Raw genomic sequence first — 24,805 nt, 5'->3', positions numbered from 1 at the left:
GACATTTCCAAGCATTCTCTGCACAACACCCATCAGGAACAAATTGCTGCTGTAATGTAATAATCTGCTATACTCTGGCTTTTCACACTAGAGACATGGAAAATTCTGAAGGATCTCCTAGTACCATTTTGGAAGCATATGACTTTAAAATATTTAAAACCACATCGGACAAGACACGTAAGTCTACTAACAAAAAAAGGGAAAAAAACCCAAACCCACACACCCCCCAAAAAACCTCCCACATAACAAGCTAACAAATCCCCCACTTTTCCATGCTCCTTAAGCACAACAGTTATCTTACATAGCACTTAAAAGAATTATAAACAGCCCCGAGCTCAAAGATTTCACATTCCCTGATATTTCTGACATCTCTTATGACCAAGATCTGTGCTTATTCCCACACTAGTATCCCCAGTCATTCAGGAGTTACCAGTTTAACTCCAAGGCAAAAAGCTGTCACCTACAGCAGCGTCTCACCATTTGTGACCTGACTTACAATGACTTGGGCCCCTCTTATGCCATGGTCTGAACATGTACTGTGAGTTACCTACACTGAAAGGGGAGGTGATATCAACACACTCCAACTTGTCTTGGAATACCAATTGCATAAGTGAAGAGGCCAGGACTTGGGCCAAGTTATTTATTAATGGTTTTATTGTTTTACTGCAGTTAAATCACAGATTTACTGTTTAACTACAACCGATGTGAAATGTAGCTCCAAAAGGAAGTAAGTTGGTTTAGGATGTGTTTACATGTGAAAAACATGTTTTCAGTGCCATACCTTGCAAAATAGCTGCTACAGTAGACGAGCTGTATGTAGGGAGCTCACACTCCCTACTTCCCATGTAAACAAGGCTACAACAAAATTTCCTGTTCGTGTAACAACTCATAGTGCAGGGCTTTACAGATAAACCTTATCTTAAGCTAACTCAGGATAGCTACAAGACACTAACATATATCCCTATAGGCTCAAAGTTCTCTATTTGGTGTGCATCACAGATAATAAAATTACAGTAATTGTAGCATTTAGTATAACCTGAAGCAATAATATAAAACTACATATGTTTACAGTAAAAGAAGCTACTTACCTCCTTCTCCATAAAACAGGAGGCCATTATAAAATTTAGTTTCTGCCTAACAACAAAAGCAGAAATTTGGTTTTTAATAAATAGGATATACGTAATCAAGCTACAAAATTATTTAGACATGTCTTGTTTCTTTATTGATAAAAATAAATGTATATATCAGCATGCCAAACTGCAAAACTTTTCATATACAATAATAAAAGTCACCTGAATTTACCTCATATTTTAACTTCTTGATTTCACAGCAAAGAGCAGCATACACTGTTATAACTTTGTTTAGAACCTAGACTCAAAGTGAGGGAAAAAAATCACACAGATTACAAACAAGTTCACATTTAGAGGGCTTGGATTGAGGTTGAATAACTTTTTTTTTCCCTTTAAGCATAAAGTGCTTACCTTGTTTTCTGTCTTTATGAGCTCCAGTAGGGAGGACTGTTCATATGGCAAAAGCTAAAATTAAAATAAAAAGCAAACAAAAAACCACAAAACAACCAAACAGAAACAACAAATCAGCAACTTTAAATAAACGTTAGTCAAAAATACATTCATCCAACTAAGCAAGTATTCCCTCCAGTTTAATCTCAAATAGGGTCAGTAATAAGAGAGCCACAATTGCACATTACTGGCAGCTTGCACTGGAGAAGCCCTTCACTCTTCACGTTCATAAGGAAATACTTTCACTTTAGGCAGACAGACAAATAACCAGGTATATTATATAGCATTTTCAACAATTTACTTACAAAACTTGTAAAGCAAAAGCACGACCATTATGGCATATGTAGGAGAAAAACAGCTCAGGAAAACCAAAACATTATTTAATAATTCCAAATGCTGGAAACAGGAAGCAAGTACTTTGGAAGAAAGTACACCTGTATGCAGGCACTGGCAATTTGTACTTAAGTCAGCCTGATTTTGACTAGTCCATAAACATGCAGTACTGTGGTGGCCCTACACATAATTTATTCAAATTATTCAGACAGACGACTGCTTGAGAGTGCATCTTCAGCACAGACAAGTTTCATATGGCAACAAAAGTGCTTTTAAATTATGTCTGCAAATTCAGTGAAGAGGAAAAGCTAATGCTCCACAGAGGATAGAGAATTTGTGACCAAGAAAACAGCCAATACTGTACCAAGGCCATTAGGTCAAAACACAACCTATAAATATACACACAGTTCACTGTGCAGTTTTACAACTATTAGTGAGCTCTCCTGGAACACCAGCCCCCAGATAAAATCACAGGGAAGACGTCTGCTGAAACCAGCCTTCCCAACACATGAAGAATTAGAAATTCATTCAACTTCAGCTAGTAACCATAAGACTAGAAACTAATAATGTGAAAGCTTTTTCTCATATGATATGCACCAATTTATTAATTATTTGATAATTAAAATAGTATTAGATAGTTTTCTCAAAGACACAAGTCAAAATTTTAAGAGCACAAATGCATCAAGCTTTTACTTAGGAGGTTTTGAAGGAAAGGACAAACTAGGAAAGTAACAGATGCAATGTATATTAAATATATGAAGACCTTTAAAGCAATGGGATCAAGACTGAAGTCCCAAACATCTCCAACAGAGTCATCCAAAGCATCTTCAATTCTTTTCAGCTGAGATGTATATTCCTCAAGGAATTTTCCATAGCTCTTCAACTGCACTTCAGCATGAATTTCTGAGAATTGATAACATCGTACTGTTTTACAGACAATTCAATAAACTGCAATATCAAAAAATGTTATTAAAAACATTCAATATCTTGCTATTTAACTTTAGTCCTGTATTCCTCTTTTTGCTGTGGCATTTTTCTTTAATAAAATGCAAATTTAATACAAAGTTCTTATTTGTTTAAAAACAATCCTATAACTTAGTGTTGGTTTAAAAGAAATTCAAATACTACTTGAAGAGTATCGAACATCTAAGCAGTATGCAGAATTTTTTTTTTTAAAGGTACGCGTATTGTTAAACTAAGACCTTAATAATCACATAAGGTGCTGAGCAAAGAAATTACTGTGGAAATTGCAGCACAGCAGGTGACCCTACCCATCAGCTGAACCAGTACAAATGCATTTATATAAGAACTTTGAGGCAATGGGTCTAATCATTTCAGCCTGAGTAGCAGTTGAATTTCCAGCAATCCACTTTCCACTTCTCCCTGGTATCTCTCAGTGAGTTATTTGAGCATTACATGGAAAGCTTATGGCTTTTAGTCATTTCCTCCTACTTTCAAATTCACTCTTCTCAGGCAGAATTTTTCTTCTGCTGGGCATTGAAATGCACAGCTATCCTGTTAGTGTCAGGGCAAGTAGGTTCAAAGGGACAAACAGGTTCAAAGGCTAACATTCAGCTGGTCAAACAAAAGCAACAGTGGTCTTAAGTAGCAAAGTAAATCTAAAGGCAATTGGTGCAGAACAGTTTCATGCTCTCTATCCTGATCTTTTTTATTTCCCATATTAAGATGCTCCCCACTCCTCCCCAAATTATACACAATTGCTGACTTAGCTGCACAATCTGAATGACAGAGTAAATGTTCAAGGCACCTACACTCAGGAAGTACAATTCTTTTTCATGTGAAAACTAAAGCGTCTTTCCCATAATTAGATAACAAATCTAACAGCTTGTGATCATCTGCTATTCGTTGAAAATAGGATTATTTAAAAAAAGTTAGAGAATGAAGGTCAACTGGACAACTGAATTTTCTTACACAAGAATTCAGCTGTCACATAGCTTTATATGTGCCCTTTTTGCATTTCAGCAAGTAGACTTGCCTAGAAAGTTAAAAATAATATATTCTTTTATTCTGCATGTTCAACCTCTTAGTCATTGTCTTTGCAAACAACTGAGCCAAATGGTAGCTGATGCCTACTTCAGTGGGAGAGCACTGCTGAATCAATCATCATTGAAACATTTTTTGCAGAAAGAAAATATCTGACTGAGAAACTGCAGCAGCCAGAAAAGGAAGAATGAATAAAGACAAATTGATAAGGAACAGATGAAAAGGACTATGTGCAGGGAAGTTGAGACTGAGAAGGAGAAATGACTACAGTGAAGACTGAATTAATTTTAAGATAGTACTTTGAAAGTAGCAGCAATGCCAGCCATAAAGGCATGCAGACTGCAAAGCCTACCGAAGGAGCACAGCACACTCTCCCACAATAATGGCATTAGTGCCGTTGAGTTCTAGCAGTACCTGCAGCCTAGACAGAGTACAGGCATTGTCAAGATCAGGAGACTGAATTTCAGATAGGAGAAGAAGTGAGTAAAACGCTCTCCATCAGCAGCACTCCAAACACTGATGTGTAGCCCTTAAGCTGTATCATTGTACTACTCTATTCCATCAAGTTCATCTCATCCTTCAGGTTCTTTCCAGTGCATCGTCTGCAAGCTCTTCTGCAGCAAACCAGTAAAACACTGATAGATCCATAGCCCTGTTGAATGGATTTTAACCAGCCATCATGTCAGCTTCAGTGCTTTACTGCTACAAAATCCAGAGTAGGGGAGACATTTAAGAGGTATGCTCTGGTACTTCCCCCATCACATCTCCTCCCTTCACACAAAAGACAAACTGAGAACAGAAAAACAGACATGCACTGAGGCTTTAAAGGAAGAACAGAAAAAAATTCAAAGTCATACAAGAGTAGGAAATTGGCATTGCTGTTCAAATCAGTTCTATGAAACAAAAACATTGAGCATTTCTCAAACAAAATCTCACAACAGCACTCTGCTGGAAATTCACTGACTGTCTCCTTTCCAGCAGACAAATGATGGATTTGAGCAACAGTACAGCTCATTAAATACTTTCAAATACTTAATTATTGACAGCCATCAATTTGCTACCTATAAAACAAGAGACAGGAATAATTTCTCACTTTCTTAGTGAGACAAGAGAGTGGAAGCTCTTAGCTAGGCAGAGATAGACAGAGTTCCACAGGTAAAAAATTACTTGGGAGATGAGAGAAGCTTTCTAAGATGCAGAACATTTTTCCTAAACAAACTGACTCACACGAGGAAGACAATGAAATCATAGAAAGCAAATATCCTTTTCTTCAGAGCAGTATACATGCTTGATAAGGTCTAATGTGTTTACAAGAAAGTTTGATTTAGTTTCCCCTCAGGTGATAAAACTAAAGCATTATAGTTGGAACAGTGCAAGAGATCAACTCAGCAGCAGATGCCTCAATCTTAACTTCTTCCATAAAATCAGCAATATCAATATTCAATGAAGTCATTGGCAGTAAGATTTGCTAGCGCCATAGCCGTACATATCTAGGACAGAGATCTTACAAACTAGACTTATGTCCTCAGTTGAGAAAGTTGTAATTGCTAAATGTTAGCGATGCAAAGCAAAAGTAGACAACAAGAACAAAAAATGCCTTTCAAGTCACACGATTATTCTTTGGCTTTTCTCTAGAACATTGTGTGCTGTGTTGGATGGAAGATCAGTTTCTTCACCCTTGAGATGGTGATAACAGGGCATATTAAGTAACATAAATTTTTTGGAGTTTCATTTCATGTCCTGGTCAAACTAACGGAGAGCTGGCATTTTGAGTAAAAGCTACATTTTCCTTTCCACAGCTACAGAATTGATAAAAAGCTCTGCTCAGGACAGCCTCAGTTTCCACTGAAACCAGACTATCCGAACATGGCATAAACAGTATCATCCCCTGGGATAACATTATATGTGAAACAGTTGGTCCATGAGTGACATATTTCCACAGCAACACCTGGTATAATTAACTTGACACAGTTCAATTTACAGCGTGTATTACAGTGTGACAACGATATAAGTTCCCTGTTTAGAAACTAGGTCACCTCCACAGGCTGAGCAAAACGTGTATTTTGACGGGCACACGAATCCACCGTGAAAGACTTCAGCATCACTGAAGATCTTATTCAATTCTATTTTAAAGGTGAAACTGCAAATGACCGCCCACCTCCCGTGACAGAGAGCCTTTTCCAATGAAAGCTGAGTACAACTAACTGCTCACAACATATCTTGATGTGACTTCTTTGGATAACCAAGGAAGCCACTGCAAAAATTTGTGAGCGACGAGAAAAGACCGGGAAGAAAAGAAACACCGTTCCCACGACAAGCCCCGTCAGTGCGAGAAAAGACAGGGCGGCACAAGCAGCCTAACCCTCCCCGCCGCACGGGGAGCACCGCAAACGACGCCCCCGAGGGAGCAAAGGACGAAGGGCTGTAAAAGCTACTCCCCCCCACCCTAAAACAACCCTGACAGCTACGGAGAAGGTGGTGAGAGCAAAGAAGGTCACGGCGGCCGCCCACTACTGCGGGCCGGGCCGCAGGGGGACCAGCGCTGGGCTGGCGGCGGGGGTGCGGGGCAGAGTCCGCGGGGCGGGGGAGCGACCCCGCTCAGCTCCCGCGACTGTTTCCTCCTCCCTCCCTCCCTTCCGTTCCCGGCGGAGATGCAGCGGGGCGGTTCAGGGGGAGCAGGGTCTGCTCAGCCCGCGCCTCCCCCGGCTCCGAGGTGGCTCCGAGGCGGCTCCCACCGCACCCCAACGGCCCGGCCCCGCCCGGCCCGCCCTCCACGGGTGCTCACTCTGCGAGCCGTCGTCGAGGCGGTCGAACTCCCAGTCCGGGGACAGGGTCTCCAGCGCCATCGCCGCCGATCCGGGCAGCGGCCGCCCGGCCGCCCCTGACTCAGGCGCACGGGACTTCCTGCCCCGCGCCCGCGCCGCACGCCGGGAAATGGAGGCGGAGGGGAGCCTGGGCTCCGCGGGAGGAGGCGGGACAGCGCTGGCGCCGCTCCGCCGCCCCTCCCTGCTTCCATCCATCCGCCCGCAGCGCCCTGGGGTCGGGCGCTGGGGTCGGTGCCGGGCAGCGCTGCTGCGGCTGAGAGAGAGCGCAGGGGGGGCCCCGCGGGGCGGGGCGCGATGCCCCGATGCCCGCGGTGGGGCAGGGAGTTCGCTCCCCCCTTTCCTCCGACCCCCGGCAGCTTGAGCCGGTCGTGCTGGGTGAGGCAGGGCTGGCCTCGGAGTCACCGGGGCTTTGGGAGCTTTCCTGATTTTCGGCTGGGGCTCGGCACCCCAGCCCAGTCCCTGTGACACCGACTCCGCAGCTCTGCCAGGCTGCTGGCAGGAGGGAAAGCTCTGCCGCCTAAAGCGTGACAGACCCGCAGCCGCCCCAGCGCTTCCCCTTTCTGGTGCTGGAGGAAGGAAGCGGTACGAGGAATTGTCCCTGCTCTGGGACGGTCTGGAGCTCAGGGAGAGTTGCAAAGCTCCCGCTAATCATCCCCCTTGTCGTTTGTGTCACGGCCTCACAATGGCCGTGAGGTACTTACCCGCGTACCACTTTTTTTTCCCAGGACCCCAGGGGGTGTAAAATCAGAATAAGAATATAAATACTTGGGAAAGGAAAAAAACTAACCTTTCAGGGCCATTAGCAGCGACCACAGCAATTTCATTAGCTCAGCAGAATCTGTAGCATCAGCAGAAAAGGAAATGGCTTTCAAAAGCAATATCATGAGGAGCATCAGCAATGTCAGTGGGGAAAATGCAATAAAAATAGCAACCCGGATGAGAGATGTATCAGGACCATCCATAAAACCAAATTTTGTAGTGCAACAATTCTGAAATGAGTGCAGGACCATCCTTAAAAGCTAACTTTGTAGTGCAACAATTCTGAAAATTGCACCTACCTTCTGGTTACTTCCAAAGGAAGCCATCCTTTGGAATCTTGATTTTACAGTTTCTAGGGATAAAAGATGTGGTTGGTTTAATTATCACATTTATTGATGAATTTTTCTTACCTAAAGTGCATTCTAAGAGGCCACCCTGGGAAAGAAGAAATCAAATTCAGCTTTGTGTGAAATGAAATAAAGACTGTTTAGAATAAGATGTTTGTTTTGTTGGGTTCTTTTTTACTGGAGAGAACTCTGATTTGGAGCATGTTGTCAAATAATCATGATGTAATATGTCAATACATCTCCTCCACTCTTTGGCTCTTACGCAAACTGTTCACACTGGGTTTTAATTGAACCAGAAGTTTAATTGTGCAGGACATTGACAGCTGGCAGCGAACACAAGTGCTTCTAAGGAAATGATGATTATCACACAAAATGCAAATACAACTTCTGCTAGATTTTAAGGATCTTGTTCTGTCCATGCAGCTTTAATTGAAGTCAGTATAGCTGCTGTACATTTATTCAAAGTCAACATATGTCTTCCAATTCTGAAAAATGAAATTAAAAAATAGAGTTTTCTTCACAAACCTTCTTTGAAACAAGCACTGTTTCTTTCAGCTGTGTAAGACTGCACATGAACAAAGGCTTTCAGACTGCTTAAAAGGTAGTTATCAGGCCTTTTGCTCTCTGTCCCAGAAAAAGGCGTCCTTCAATTCTGCAGGATGGTACAAGGGAGGAACCTGCAGAACTGGCACTCACTTCCCACATCTAAACTGAATTTGTAAAGTAAATATTGCAGGGTTGCTTATTGCAAGGTTGGGAGATCATCAAAACTGGATGCAAGGTAATCCAGCTGGGTGGCCTGTGCAGTGGCCACACCAAAGGGTGCACTGTGATCCCCACAGCATAAGTGATGTAGCCCTTATTTTAAATATGGAAAAAGAAAATTATTTCAGAAGAAAATACATTGAAATAGAATGGGTTTTTTTAAAAATGAAGCAGAAGGCTCCTTAACTGAAAAAATTTTCACAATTATACTCAATTAAGTACACCAGTTAAATTTATGCTGCCATTCATGGTTGGTTTATTTAAATGACTGATGATTGTCTTTTCCTTTGGCTCCCTAGGTGGAGACTGTACAAAACTGTATTTTGTTGCTCACACTGAAATTATTTAGGTCATTTGGAGATTCTGCTAGAATTTCTGTTTTCTCTGAAAATCTGATTTAGACTTTGTCTTGAAACTCACTGGCAGTGAGACTGGCTTGGATTTGATTGATAAGTTTGCTGGGCTGTCTTATCAGTGAATGGCTTTATGCTGTTCACTCATGTGAAATTACTGACATTTTATAAACAGAATTTCAGCAAGTTGGGTGACACAGCTTCCATTTTACCAGGAAGCTTTTATGTGGTACAAACTTATAGGAATTGCTAAGATTGCTCAAATATCTGTTAGAATCTTCAGGAAATAGAGTAGTAAGAAAATTCTTTAGACTTTGTTTGATAGACAGTGATTTCTAAGCTGACCATTACTGAACACAGACATAATCGATAAAACAATCATTTCTTTTGGTCAGGCCAAATTGGTCATGAAATGAAATTTCATAATGAACTTTCACAGGAACTGAGTAAAATGTGAACACAAATATGTTCCAGCTGAAATTACTTGTTGCACTTGAGTACTAGAAAAAGTAGATGAGAGAATAAAGTCCAATATATGATAGAATTAATATGATGCTATGACTGTTTAATTTATGAAGTGGTTAGGTTTCTATGGATTCATAAATCAACAAGAGCCTGATTCCATGAGGTATTAAAAACCCTTTTTCCTTGAAATATTCCCAATTGGAAATATCATACTACAATGGACAATTCAGTTGCCTGGTATTTTAAACAGCATTTTTCTGATATTTGAAACCATCCATCAGATATTTTAACCATCCAAACAGAAACCATTTTCTAAAAAAAAAAAAGGGGGGGGGGGGGCAGAAAAGCACCCAGATCAGATATTGCTTCTTGTGTATACAGGCAAAGCTCCACCAAGATTATTGACAGTCACTAATTACTAGAATTGTAATTACTTACAGGAGAAAGAATTTGACTTGCTGTATCTGCAAAAACCCAACTATTCTCTATGTTCCTTGTCTGTGGAATGTTTGATGCTTAGCTCTGAACATTTTAAATAAAATAAAGATCTTGCTCAAAGTTTTTGTGGCAGAATTCCCAGAAAGGATTTACTATCTGAGATCTGCTCTTTGCAGCTCCACTCCACTAAGATAGCAACAACTTTTGCAGATGTAGTTCCTAATCTGTCATATGCAATCTGAGAGAATTCCATTTATCCATATGAGTAAGGCATCTGCACATGATAGTTTTTGCTACTTGTTACATTGGTGAAATAATCTCCTTTTCTCATGAAATATATACCTCCTTTTGGTTAGTCTGGAAAAATCAAATGTCAAGTGTAAGGTTTTAAATGGTTAATGTCTAATTAAGATCTTCTGGGGGAAAAAATTAATAAAAGTTTTAAATATAAATGTTGCAGAGATAACAGACAAAGTAACTTTCCCATAAAATTTTGCTTCAGCAAGTGGAAAAACATGAAATGTTTTTATTGTGTAAAATTTTAGTTGAAACTTGTCATGCAATTAACATACTTAGCCATTAATTAACAATTAACAACCATACAAAGCCTTATTTTATTTTTTATAATTAGTCAGTCTTTAAAACCGGGTAAACTCTAAAGTACTCCTGAGGAATTTGAGTCTGAACTATGACCAAATCTTTAATCATCATGAAAAGCCCCATCAGGGCTGATTTCCAACAACAAAAAGCCTATGCAGAGGTAATTTAGTTGATTACTGAGTCCCAGGGCATGATTTTCTAAAGAAAGCAAATCCTGGAAGATTCCAAGCAGTTTCTCAAGCACTTCAGTATGTGCACGCTGTGCAGAACAGTCTTTCCTAATGATCTTGCCAAGTCTTGATGATGTCTTCAAAGACACTGAGTAGCTTCTGCTTCACAGAAATCAACAAGGATTTAAAATATTCAGCTACATTAGGTCTTATATTTGTTCTGTACATTTCTGCACATGCAAACACATTTTGCACATTTTTGCTATGATACAAGCACGTTAAACTCCTGAATAGCTTTGGTGAACATACCCCCTATCAGTTTTTGCCATTTGCTGACATACAGCTCCTCAAAATTTGGTGACACAAAGGAAAAATCCTATGCTGAAAAGCTTACTATAGGTAATTGCAGATTTTTTCCCAAAACTAAACTTCGGCTTTATGAAAAGGGATCAGAAGTGAAAGGGGGGAAAAGAAATCAGAAAATGAAACTTAATGTATAAAATGTGCTCCAAACAAAGTAAGCACTAGTGCTAGGATATTTTTCCCCAAACGAACAAGAAATTAATATTTTGCAAGGTACTTCTCTGACTGGGGTACAAAAATTAATGGGTAATACTTTGTGTCACTTTTGCCAATAACATAAAGCCCAGAAGAATGCACTGTGTTACGATATTTAACATTTATGTTGGATTTACTAGGTCATACTAGACCTATCTCAAAGAGGTCAGCCTAATAATTTTCTGGATACCAAAAATATTGATTGTAAGTATTTGCACTTGAAATTCTACATAGGAAATTTGTTAAGTGGTTATTAAAACTCATTTGTATGAATTCATAACTCTGATAATAATGTGAAGCTGATGGTATGAAGATGTCATCTTTGTGTTTTAGTAGACATTCATGGCCATTCATGTCCCTGCCCCTCTTATTGTTATTAAATCTAAAATAAATCCCACCTCTTCCTTCCCAGCTCTTATTTATATAGCTCTTCTTATATGGTGACAACAAACACCTCCTCTTGTGATTTTTCCCTTTTGTTACCTAACATTTTAGTAGTCTGTGAAGTAAATGGAGGTCTATTATTTTCTCACTAGGTTAAGAATTGTGTTTGGAGATGAAGGTGTACCAACTAAATAAATTTTGGTGCTTTACACTTGCATTGTTGAACTGTCTATGTTATGTGTGTACAGGGAATAGAGCCACAGGTTATTACAAATTGCTTGCCCAGGAAAACCAGGCATTTTGCCGTAAGCTTGTGTGTCAGTGTACTGTTGCCAAGTGTACTGTTCAAGTTGGAGAGGATTTTGGATCATGAACCAAGATTTGAAGTTCCATGAACTTCAGCAATGCTTTAATCCAGTTCCAAACTTTGCATTATAGGACCATATTGATGCCAGCTGTTATAGTAGGAGTTGATTGCATCCTATTTATTGTATGGAATTTGTGCAGCTTCCATCAAGTCATGGGAATACTACCCACACATTCATTTCTCCTACTGTCAGAGGTAGTGTTATAGTTCCTTTAGTGAGGATTGTCAATACTTGTTTGTGGGTTTGCTCAGCTGCAAACTGAGCTGCACATGAACTTGTAAAATCCTTGAATTGCTACATGACCCATCAGACTGGGCAGTTAATCTTTCTGAAAGAAACTGCCAATTCAAAAAGGAAAACCAGATATTAACAACAGGCATGTCAGAACAAAAGCTCCTGCGGTAGTTAAATGATGCATTTTAGTCCAACAAAATTATGAGGCTTAATTGTTTCATTGTACAATTTAAAGAAGGAATATTTTAAAGAAATGTAGCAATGAAATTTTGTAGATTTTCTGTGAGATCATTGGAAGATATGAAGCTGCATACCCATGAAAGTAGGCAATAACAGTATTTTAAGAAAAAACCACAAATCAAAATCTTTTAGCTTTCTTAATGAAATCTGGAATTATTGTACACCATTCTTTTTAAACCCACAGTACCACAGATATTAGAGAAGGAACTTCTTCCATAAACATATTGTCCCACTTTGTTAATAGAACTTTTTGATGAATTTAGCTTTTAATACTTCAGAGCAAAGAAAGTCACTAACTCCCTTGGCTGATTATTCCATGATCTAATAAACCACCACACACTCCACATGATAAGAAGAATTTTCACTGAAGCAGACAAGTACTCCTGTTGTAGCTTTTTCACCCAACAGAAAAGAATTATAGGAACTGACTAGTGATTTTTCTTTGTGGAACTTTCTTTGCAAAACAGAAGTGCAGTGGTTTATAATAATTTAAATGTTTTGGTTTTAATTCCTGTTTATTCCACTCAGTGCCACCTACACTTATGACCCTTGAATAAAGGACAGGATATAATTGTGCTACACAGGACTAAATCAGGGAATGAATAATGGTATGAGAGTCATAATGCAAGCCCTTGTGTAACTTTACTTTGTGGGGGGATTGTGTTGTGCCAACCCAACTTCCTTGGGGACTGGCACAATCTACCTCTTGCAGCACCTCTTCTTCCTATGCCCCCTGAACAGGGATGGAACAGCAGGACTTCAGCAGTTCTTGTCCTTAAGGTACTTCTCAGCATTTGAAATACCCTGAGGAAGATATTGGGGGCCTGGGAGTAAAACCCTGCTGATCACTGCTGCAGTTCTTTTGCAGGAAAGCATAAAAAAGAGATGTGATATCTCACTGAGATATGGATATTTGCATGTCTACTGTATTTGTAACTGTAGCAAGGTGACTGCAGGTCATAACTTTTGCTTAATCATTGCCTCTGACATTGTTCACAACTTGGCTTTAAGAAATATTTTTCCATTTTTGTCTTCCTTGTTCTCCTGACAGGAACATCATGTATTTCAGTTTATTACACACCCATGTTCTTTGTATTGCTGGGGTTTAAACCTGACCTAATTTGCAATGATGCAAATTATTACTGTCATGCTATCTACTCTTGCTTTTGCTATTCCTGTCCTTTTTGGGGTCATTTTCACTTCCTTTCTGGTCTTTTTAGCACCTTGAATTTGTGTTTTTAAGACCTTCTCCATACCTCTCACAAGAAGATTTTGTTGTAGCTTCCAAATAATATTGAAATTGAAACACTTTTAGTAGTAGAACTCAAGAGCAAGATTTTTAAGAAATAGCTAAATAGAGTGAGCTGCTTTAATAATACTTGGCAAAGGAGGTGATACAGATTTCCAGTAAGTCATTAATGTTTTTTAACCCCATTACTAGTATGAAATAAACTAAAAATTAATGCTAATAATCCACATGATCTTTTACTGCACAGCAGAGACAAGGGATGTCTTGCCAACAGTCTTGGTAGAGAGAGCAAAAGTGAAGCTGAGGGGCTCTGTCCCCTCAAGCTGTAAATGGCTGGAGCACTGCTGGGGACACTGCACACATGTCAGGCTGCAAAATGCCACCCGAGTGGTATTGGTAGTCATGACTACACAAAAGACAAGGAGTGACTGGAGAGGGTGCAGTGGAGAGCCACAAAGATGATGAGGGGTCTGGAGCAAGAGCTGTGGGAGCTTGGTCTGTTTCAGTCTAGAGAAGGCTGAGAGGAGATCTCATTAACGCCTACAAATACCTCAAAGACGGGTGCTTACAGGATGGTGCCGGACTCTTTTCAGTGGTGCCCAGCAACGAGGAGCAATGGCCATAAACTAAAACACGAGAAGTTTCACCTCAACATGAGAAAGAACTGTACATTGAGGGTGGCAGAGCACTCGAACAGGCTGTCCGGGGAGTCTCTCTCCATGGAGATATTCAAAACTCACCTGGACGCGCTCCTGTGTGACCTGCTCTAGGTGACCCTGCCTTGGCAGGGGGGCTGGACTGGATGATCTCCAGAGAACCCTTCCAAACCTAACGAGTTTGTGATTCTATGACTCCCGTGTTCGCGGGCCGGGAGCCCGCCACGCCACCCCGCTGGTCCCTGCCCTGGTGCCCTGCGGCATCAGCGGGAGACCTCGACCGCCACGCTGGGATCGGGGAACAGGGGCGGTCCCCTCCCCTCCCCTCCCCTCCCCTCCCCTCCCCTCCCCTCCCCTCCCCTCCCCTCCCCTCCCCTCCCCTCCCCTCCCCTCCCCTCCCCTCCCCTCCCCTCCCCTCCCCTCTGGGCGCGGCAGGTGCGGGGCGGCCCCGCTCCCTCCGGTGGCCGCGGGCCCGGGCGGGGTTGCGCCGCCGCGGATGCAGGCGCTGGCCCGGCGCCAGCGGATCGGCGCGGGTTGCATCAGACGAGGCGCTCCGCCGCGGCCGCGGATCTGGCTCGGTGTTGGCCGGGGGCCGCAAGATGCTGCGGACATCACCCCGGGTGCTGCGGACCATCTGCACCACGGCTGCGGTGAGTAGCGCGGGGCGGGCGGCCGCGGACCTGGGTCCTCCCGTGCTGTGCCGTGCCGTGCCGAGCCCGCGAATGAACCGGTCGGGGGACAACCGCAAGGAGGGGGATGGCGGGAGCGAGTATTTTCCAGGATGTGATGCCTATTGTCTCTGCCGAGGATTTAGCAAAGCGCGTTGTGGCACGGCAGGGTCGGGAAAGGGCGCGGTGTGGGTGCAAAGGCTGCATCCTGCCCTTTTCGGCGAGCCTGATCGCAGCCATCATCTGGGCGCTGCATCTTGCAAGGATGTGCCTGGAAGCTGCGGGGAACAGGCACCAGCGATGCTGTGATAGTGCCCCGTAATCCTGTGTCACGAACAATATGATGCAGCCGTTCTCTGCCTCCCTTAGGCTGGATTTGCCCTGCGAGAAGCTGAAGGCTGTCTTCTCAATTAGAAGGGACCATGCTCGTTCCCAGCGCCACAGTAAAGCCCGCGGCTCTGGCCTGTTTCGTTTGTGACCTTCTCATAGCCGGTTCATTGCTCTGGCATGGTGGGCTGCTCAGGGTTGAAGTTGATGGCCTAAATTCCTCTGCACCCCATAGTTTAGTCTTTTACAGCTCTGAGCATTTGTTTCAAGCCATTTTCTTTGTGTCTGGTTACATATATAAACTGCAGGACTCCTGCAAGGAACCTCTCCCTGAAAGCCATGTCCAGTCCGAATTGTCCAGATGTGTACGTCTGGCTAGTTGAATGAGGCTCGGGGGATTTTTTTCTTCCCTAGAGATTGTTCACTGTTTTGTGTTTGGCTGCTCAGTTTTCTTTGAGGACAGCAATCCTCCAAAGGTATCTGCATGGAAGGCATTAGAATAAGGAGATTTAACACAAGCCTTTTGGAAATGCAACCAGCAGTGCCAAAAAAAAAAGAATGAATGAACGATGGGAACACATTGCCCTGGATGTGTACGTAGATGGGGGCGGGGCTCTAGTATAGACTTCGATTTGCAGGCACTGGAATTCAGTACATGTATGGGGATCTCAGTAGAAATAAAGTTGCAGTACTGCTTTTCAAAAGAAGCATCTCTCTGTAATAATTTTAAAAAGATGTAACGTTCAATTTTTTTAGCTTTACTAAATTCTTATGCAAACTAAGTAAAATATTATAATCTTTTTGATTAAAAGGTTTGTACCCAGAGTAGCAGTTACTAAATCTTCATTTTCAGGAAATTTATTTAGAAGCGATAACTAATTGAAGTTTAGATGCACATACAAAAGAGGCAGTAATAGAAAATTATTTTTATTTAAAAAAAAATTCTCCTCTGAAGAGATTTTTTAAGTTTAGACTCTTCTTAGAGAAGAAAATGTAGGTGTTGGATTTATCTCCCATTTCTAGAAAGTAGAACTTGACAAGATAGTTACCAGTATTTGTCAGGCTGTCATTTAGGCAATACTTAATTCTATTTGTTAGTTTTATTTCTGTTTAAGTGTTTTGGAAGAAAAAGAGAACCAGAATGGAGTCAAACATTAAAATACTGTATAACTTTTAATGAGCTATTTTAAAATATATTCCAGTATGGTATCAAGAGATCATATGGACAGAATTTTTGATTACAGAAGATAAACCTAAATCTGTGCTTTTGTATTGAGGTGGTCAAACACATGTGAACTTTGAGACATGTTGAGCATTTAAGATAAGACTGCTTGTACAAACACTTATTGGATTTTATGCTTCTACCTCCTTTATCTTACTGTCTTCATTCAAATCATGAGTACTTGAGTCAAGGAAACATAATCACTGTTAATCTGTGTTATCCTATAAAAAAAATATAAAGTTAAAGAAGAAAGTATAGGTTCAGACAGTGAAAACAACAGAATTACAGTAGAGTGAAAACTGATTTCCTAAAATCTTTTATTTGGCAGCTCTGTCATAATAACTATATTACTCCATGATTAGTCATAAAAGAAGGGCCAGATCTCCCCAATTCCCCTGAACTGCATTGTTTACTATAAATAGGAATTGGGTAATCTTACAAAAGTGCAGCAAAACATCCACTCTGATGCTACATGACCATTAACCTTCACAGGCATGGTTCATGCACATTACACGTTCATGGTCAACCAGCCAGCTGCAAAAGGAGTCTAGTATATCTCTTAACATCACTGTCAAAAACAATAGAAAGTTTAATCTCTGTGTATGTTAGTGATAATGATGGAGTATCTGTCTAGCACATTATTCAAAACCGAGATTGTTTTGGTGTTCTTTAACAGAATTTCTAAAGTTTCATGATGAATGCTAGCAGTGGCACTCTAGCCAAAATGTGCCATTTCTGTAAAACAGAAAACACCAAACTCTTTTTCTTCTCTGTGTCATCTTATAGAAATTTCCATTTTAATTGAGTGCTATGTCCACATTAAATTCTTCTACAGAATTTTCCCACTTCCACAGGTCTGACCCATTTTAGGTAAAAATGCTTAAGGAGAGTTTCCAAGAGAAGATATGAATGGCTATAACAGCTCATGCACTTGTTCCACTGTAATTTTTCAAATAAAACAAAAAACAAAGGACTGAACTTGTGGTCTGAGCATGCAAGTCCTTCCACACAGATATTTTTTTTTGCACACAGTTATCCACACAGATAACTTTTTTTTTAACTCAGTAGAAATCCTGTTCGTGGCTGACTTGTGGGTACCGTTCAGTGGAGAGAGAACTCAAGAATCACTGGTCACAGTTACCAGAACCATCTTGCGATTGAAACCAGTCAATTTGAGCTATCTTCTGGAAGTGTGAGGCAGCAAAGCTGATTTACTGCCAGAGTAATGTTTTTGTGCTCTACAGAATTTTCCACACTGCAATCTTCTCAGTCTTGCCAGTTTCAGTTTGGATATGGTGGGGTTTTTTATTTGTTATTCATCTGGGGACTACATTCTCTCTTTGTTTCTCACCATTTGTTGATTCAGTTCCACAACTAGCACAAATTAAATGTGTGGCTTCACTGAAAGTATGTTGATTTACAGCAGCTCATGATTTGGTACCGGAACTGCTATGCCATTCCATGTAATATGAGAATCAGATTTATTCACAGGGCAACATGAACTGAATGTGTAGGAATAGAAGGTGCATACGTTATTAACACTTCATGAATAAACTCTTTGTGAAAAAGTAACTCTTAAAGTGGTGATAAATTTGGACTTAAAATTACAAGAAGATTGTCCAAGTATCAGAAAAGCAGCAGCGTACAGAAGTGAATACTTTAACAGTGCTTTGAAAAGGTGTTTGCGTAGATTTACAGAGGCAATTATATGACATGATTTTTTGTGATGGCAGAGGAGAAGATTCATTAGCTAAGAAGATCTCTTCCAGTCCTGTTCTTACTAAGAAATGTTAACAAAAGGGCAGAAGTAGAATAAGCAATTCTCATCTGGACTATTTTTAACATTTATTCAACATACTAGTTGGGCACTAGTTAGCACAGTACAGAAATCAGAGGATTTCATACCGTGTTAAACATGGTTAGTGATCCAGCAGGTTAATCTTTCTCCAATTTGCCTGGCTATAGTTAAAATACTTGGGAAAATCTAATAAGTGTTTTTTTTTAGTGCAGCAACATTTCTGCTGTAACGACATCCGTTATAAAACATTGATAATGAGCACCACCTGCATCAGTTTGGCCTTGCTGGATAAGGATTGCAAGGATAAGTTGTAATTCAGAACAAGGTCTTGTCTTTGTTAAGAACGAAATAGTGGAATATTTGAGCTATAGCTGCCAGCAATGCAATGTTGGTTAGTAATAGTATCAGCAGTGTCACAGACATTTTTTGCCAGCCAGTTATAACAGTCTGATTTTGCAAGGGCCTGAGTTGTGTCCATCTTTGCATCTTACTGCTTGTTTCTGCTGCAGTGGCACTTTACTATGCAGTTTCATTCTCAGGGAAAATATTGTTTCCAGTACAAATAATTATTTCCTATTGTTTTATATTAAAAAAACCCCTCACTTCAATATTCCTGTAATAGAACCTACCAATTTATAACTCCCTTTTCTAAAGCCAACTGCACAACAAAAATGTAACCTGAAACCAGTAAAATACATCCATGATATGTCAGCTGTGAAATGAATTTCAGTGAATTGTGGTTTTAAGTAACCTGTTTTTCAGGACATTTCTCTTTGTCATATGATCTGATGGGCAGTGCAGACCATTTGTTATCCAATCAATAACCCACTCAGTCAAAGTATACTCATGTCCCAGCACCCTAAGGAAGAGGAGGGAGGAGATAAACATACAGGTGCCAACTTACAAGGAAAACAAATGTCAGTGGTTAAGACATTCATAGAGCGCTTTGATTCCTCTAATGGGTCATAAGGAAAAAAAGAAGGCAAAGTCCAGTAGTGAAAAATGAAGTTAAGAACAAAGGCGGGGAGTGTGTGGGTTTATTTCCTACCTTTCTATCAGGCCTCCTAAGAGGAGGGATCTGTATGGCTTGAGTCTAGGAACAGTTTGTGCCAGATTCAGCTTTGAGGAAGGTTAGTTTTCTGTTTATTCTGTGCGGACCTTTCCTTTTTAACCAGGTGTCATAGTCCATTTCTTTTTCAAAGGTTTCCAGTTTTTATTTTCCAAAAGCTGACTAAAAATGCAGTGCATATAGAGGCAGTTCCACCCTTCTGCCATATTTCCATGCTCATTCCTGCTCCCCTGCTGGCCCTATGTTAGGACTCATGGCCATGCTATAAATTAGACCAGTGGAGAGATCCAGTTATAAAAAAGCCGCATTTTTCATGTCGGTGCCTGCTCATTTCAGTAACCTAATGCAGTTCTTGCAGCTACAGCAGTACCAGTTCTGGGATAAATGAGGTGTTGGAGATGAGGGACTGGAGGTAGGGTGGGAGAGGAGAACAACTGCCACATAAATCTAAAAGGACTCAGAAGGAAAAAGTAGTTTTTTCAGGAAGCCATCACTTGAAAAACATAGCAATATCTGATATTCTGATATAATTGTAGTGTTGTGATTCTATCATAAATTTCATAAATTATAATAAATTTAACTATCATAAATTTAAAAAAAAAGTGGAGGTGGTTTCTTGCTCTGTGTGAAGAAGCTTAAATCCCAGTCCAGTGTACTGGGATCCAAATGCAGCAGGCAGTAGAAGTCCAGCAAGGGAACCTCACCTTTAGCACCTTTTTTTGCTTGTAGGCGTATCAAATGGATGATCATCACCTTTAACTTGGCAGGAACAGTGCAAGTTTGTCTTCTTTAGCCTATACATGTTAACCACAAATAATATACCTCTGTTTAATTACAGGGATTCAGAGGGCATGTTCCAGCCACATAAATTATGCCTACAAAAAGTGTTTTATGTATGTTTCAAAAAATGTATTTTCATTTCTGGCTATGGATAAGATCATGGAGCCTCTCATAAGAAGCAGTGGCTGGTCTGTCTAATGAAAATTCTAAAAAAGCCATATAAACACCAGTGACAGTATCAGATGATACTTTCATGTGAAGTAGATCTCTCTGAATTCTATGTTACCTGTCATTAATCTCAAAAATTTGATTATTGTTCCTTCAAAGGTGATTAGGTTAGAAAAACGATTCCATTTTAAATCAAACTGAAAATTGACAAAGAAAGAGCAAGACAGAAATGTAAGCAACAACATATTTTCTTTGCATTCTACAACATGTTTTGTTATAATTCTTTTTACCAGGCTTATCAACATAAGCTAAAGCTAGCCCTTATAGGTCAAAGTATTTTTGGACAAGAAGTTTATAACAAGCTGAGAAAAGAGGGACATAAGGTTGTGGGTGTATTCACCGTGCCTGACAAGAATGGACAAGCTGATCCTTTGGGTAAGTGTAACCTGAATCCAAAAGTAAAAATTACAGGTGTACATAATTTTCCTTTTCATTAGAAGGTTATAGCTATATGGGAATGACTTGCATATATTGCCTTTGATCCACTAAATCCAGTACAAGACCTATCCTTTAACAAACACCAGTCCCAGAACCAGTTTAACCTTGTCCATTGTCAGTACTTTAGAAAAGCAACTTTTAAAGTAGTTTCTAAATATGCAGGGCTGTATATTAAGGTATTGGAAAACCAAAATTAATTTGGATATCTTATTTGAATGTACACCCTAGAAGTAATCATTCTGAACTAGAGCTGTATCTTACAGCAAATAGCTGCTGAGCCTATATTCAAGTGCAAATGTCTGTCACCTGCCTCTTTGTGCTGGCTGGGACACTCAAGGCAGTGAGCCAAGATTGTTTATCCCAGGCTTTCTGCCCTTTTTGACAAGCTTGTGTGTGGCAGTGTACCTGCAGAGGCCATTTCTCTTCCATCTGGACTACTCTTCCATCTGGAAAACATATTCAAATGGTTGGAGGAGGCTTTGCTCTCCCTTTTTCCATTGTTGAGGTGCATAAGGATTTTCTAGGCTTACTAAAGAAAGTTTTGCTTATTCAGTTTGGTACTCATTTTACGTAGAACCCAGCATGGCAAAGAAGCTAATTTAGAACCATCTGAATTGTCACTTTTCTTTGATTTTTGTTTCAGTGACACAAGTTCAAAGATAGCGAGTTAATATGATTAGCAAATAAAAGTGCCAGAATGGAATGTACCTTTATGGAGAATCTGAAATCAAAACTGCATTCCATGAGCTGTTTCAATTCTCTCTTGGTTTGGTGGAGGGCTTTTTTGGTGGTTTTTGTTTTGTTTTGGTTTTTGTTTAGGGTTTTGGTTTTTTTGTTGTTTTTTTTTTTTTTTTTTTAATTGTCCTGACATGTTTTTACAGAACTCTCATGAGGGAAGAATCAAACGTAAGTTTTGCTTACTGGTGCTGTGGTGTTCACAGACTAGCATGTAATTCTCAACTCTACCTCATTAAAAGATTTAATCACACTTTGGAAGAATTAGAGAAGGCAACTACTAGCTTAGAAAACGAAAAATTGACTATCCAAGTCTGGTTGGATTACATTGTATAAAAAGTTTATGTACAATATAGCATAACTTGTTTACATTATATAAATTATTCTTGTACAGTTGTTACACTAACAAATGCAACTAAGTAAATCTTCCAATCTTGCAATAATGTATTTATTTTTAACTAAAACCACAGGATTAATTTAGTCCAATCTTTCCTGATTGGGGGAAAAAATGAAATTAAATTGCTAAATAACTTCACTTCTTTTTACTTCCAGATGACTCAAAAGCTTAAGTTTCAAGTGTTTCCTGAAGCTTTCTGTGCCCTCAGACAGCTACAGTCTTTGTTTTCTTAAAGTAACTTCAGTACACACTAACTTGCATGGAATAATATTTAAATAAGAATTTACCTAAGATTTTATCAACAGGCTAAAGATGCTTCAGGTCAAGCTCAAGATCCAATTTCACAGACAAAAAAGAGAAAGTAAAGTTTGAGTATCTGTCTTTTCTGCTTCATTGGTACTTACTAGCCAAGTCATAAGAGTGAACAGAAAGTTGAGATTTATGTAAGATGTAGGAAAGATAATCAAAGACAGAATTAATAAAATGTATCCAAGCACAAATGTTTTTAAACAGCATACAGAAGAGCACTCTGTGGTCACACAATTGATGATTCACTTCAGTTGTCATGTCATATGTCTCTGACTTGAATTTTTAACACAAAATGAAAAAAAAAAAATAATACTGTTCTTGTCTCTCAGCACTGGCAGCAGAGAAGGACGGTACTCCTGTTTTTAAGTTCCCCAAATGGAGAGCTAAAGGCAAGCCTATCCAGGAAGTAGTTGCAGCCTACAAATCAGTTGGAGCAGAGTTAAATGTCCTTCCATTCTGTACACAGTTTATCCCCATGGATGTTATTGACTGCCCAAAACATGGCTCTATTATTTACCATCCATCCATCCTACCACGCCACCGAGGAGCTTCTGCAATCAACTGGTGAGTTCTGTGCATCAAAACCACGTGTTTGTCATGTTAGGGTGCTGGTCTGCACCTGTTAACTCTTGTAAATGCTGCAGTTCTCTTGACTTGCAAGCGCTCTGAAGGAACTTCTCTAGAGCAGCTGACTATTTGGTACATGAACTGCACTTCATACCTGGCATTCATTATTATTTCCAATGTGAGCTTAGCTGTTATTCCGGGAGGATCAGTGGTGTGAGCTGTACAATCATATATTTTACTCACATGCATGAATCGACAGTCCGGAGTTTCCATAAGCAGAACACTGCTCTAGTGACTCATCCCCACAAACACTCGATAACTATCACAGGAATGTCTGATACAGACCCTAAGATTTCACAGAGTGGAAAGGAGAAGAGAGAGCCCACAAGAAAAAAACTTTATCTCACAAGATAGGCTCAAATCATCACCCTAAAAGAACTACACTGCAAAAATGGCCTCAATAGACTCAAATCTGGCACTCTTGTGAAAACAGAAATGACATTATCACAGTTTCTAAATTCAGTAAGAAATTATCTAAATATGGAGAAACAATTTTAAAAGAATCTTACAGGCATCATGATGATTATCTGAATCCACAGTGTTGTGGATTCAAAGCAACAGCATACTTAGTTTTGTTTAATTTTAATCCTCCCCGAAAAAGTACTAAACTGAAATACTTAAACAGAGGTGTTGAGGAGACTATTAGAGAGGTAAAGACTTCAAAAACTGTCAGTTGTGTCCAAGTGTGTAAAGTAACATAGCATAAAATCAGCAGAAAATAAGATTGAGATAGTCCAGAAAATTAATAAAGAACCAGCTTTTTAAGGACACAAAATGTAATACCAACAATTCCTCCAAATATGTTAAAGGTGGAAGGTATGTAAGTGGTAGAGATGTGGGATTTAACAAAGGTATTTTGTTAAATATAGGAAATCTGTATTGGTATTCAGGATGGAGGAGCTTAAGATGTTACTATCCTACAGTCCTTCTTTGTGTGGAATAAATCAAAACAATTCTTTTGAGCTGAACTGTGAGCAGATGACATTTTCGTGAACTGATGAAGGAATAAGAAACTCTTTGTCAGGACCACAGGACTTCAGCAAATTGGAAGTTGCAGATTTGCGATGATCGGCAACATTTCATTTTCTTAAGGTTATGTTGATGCAGGTGACTGGGAAATAGCAAAAGCAATACCAGTTTTAAAAAGGCTGAAAGAGAAAGCCAGGAAACTTTAGATCAATGACTCTGATTTAAATCTGTAATAAGGAATACACTTTCTATGCAAATGAGTAAATGTGATAATATGAGAGTAAGAAAATGAGAGGTCAAATTCAAAGTTAAGAAACATTACACAATGCACACAAGGGAGAAACCCCCATGACTATGTATAAGCAATGTTAAAGTTAATTGTTATTACTCAGAAAAGGATTATTGTTACTCACCATGTAAGGATCCATTCATTCAAGAGTTGGACTCAATGGTCCTTGTGGGTCCCTTCCAACTCAAAATATTCTGTGATTCTGTGGTCTTAAATACTGTCTGCATCTCAGTTGGAACATGAACTACCTAAGTTCAGAAAAGGCTAAGAAAGATGGTCAAGGTTATAGGACAGTTTTCACATGACTGGAGTCTTCAGACTGGAAAAGAGGTCATCGGGAAGGACATACACTAGCTGAGCCATGGAAGACATGGAAAGATGAAAAAGGAATGATGGCTTATTCTAATCAAAAGTCAGGGAGCAGCCAGCAAAGACATCAAGTAGTAGAATTTTTCCAAATAAATGAGGTCCTTTTACTCCATGCAGTTTGTTATTAAATTGTGCAACCTCCTATCTAGAGAGCTCTAAAAGGATGCTCTTATAGAGGAGAAGTTCATCAAGATGTATTTCACAGGAAGGTGTAGACACAAACTCTCTTTCAGGAAGTTCTTTCAGCAAGTGCAAAGATTTGCAGAAATGGAATGTATTACAGTGTTGTATCACTGTGTCTTGCTCTATTTT

General features: G+C 39.9%; 2 protein-coding genes across 8 annotated transcripts in view; one reads left to right on the top strand and one right to left on the bottom strand.

Annotated features, from left to right (window-relative positions):
• WASHC4 (WASH complex subunit 4) overlaps positions 1 to 6,791 on the bottom strand; it is a 59,566-nt gene extending 52,775 nt beyond the window's left edge. For all 7 annotated transcript variants that reach the window (XR_013182331.1, XR_013182333.1, XR_013182332.1 and 4 more), the window contains exons 1-5: positions 6,643 to 6,791; positions 2,617 to 2,756; positions 1,482 to 1,535; positions 1,303 to 1,368; positions 1,089 to 1,134 (exon numbers count right to left, since the gene is read on the bottom strand). Coding sequence is in view for 3 of the 7 variants with exons in the window: in XM_077178467.1 (XP_077034582.1) it covers positions 1,089 to 1,134; positions 1,303 to 1,368; positions 1,482 to 1,535; positions 2,617 to 2,756; positions 6,643 to 6,703 (367 nt within the window). In the remaining 4 variants the exon portion in view is untranslated. The remainder of the gene's footprint in view (positions 1 to 1,088; positions 1,135 to 1,302; positions 1,369 to 1,481; positions 1,536 to 2,616; positions 2,757 to 6,642) is intronic.
• A 7,973-nt stretch (positions 6,792 to 14,764) lies between these two features.
• ALDH1L2 (aldehyde dehydrogenase 1 family member L2) overlaps positions 14,765 to 24,805 on the top strand; it is a 29,930-nt gene continuing 19,889 nt past the window's right edge. The window contains 5 exon segments of the mRNA XM_054631421.2: positions 14,765 to 14,789; positions 14,792 to 14,854; positions 14,857 to 14,918; positions 20,594 to 20,735; positions 22,569 to 22,803. Of these exon segments, the coding sequence (XP_054487396.1) occupies positions 14,765 to 14,789; positions 14,792 to 14,854; positions 14,857 to 14,918; positions 20,594 to 20,735; positions 22,569 to 22,803 (527 nt within the window).

This window comes from Agelaius phoeniceus, chromosome 5 (genome assembly GCF_051311805.1).
Source record: "Agelaius phoeniceus isolate bAgePho1 chromosome 5, bAgePho1.hap1, whole genome shotgun sequence".
Taxonomy (NCBI): Eukaryota; Metazoa; Chordata; class Aves; order Passeriformes; family Icteridae; genus Agelaius; species Agelaius phoeniceus.
Note: the sequence above shows the minus strand (reverse complement) of the source record. Positions and strands in the feature narration are given on the sequence as shown.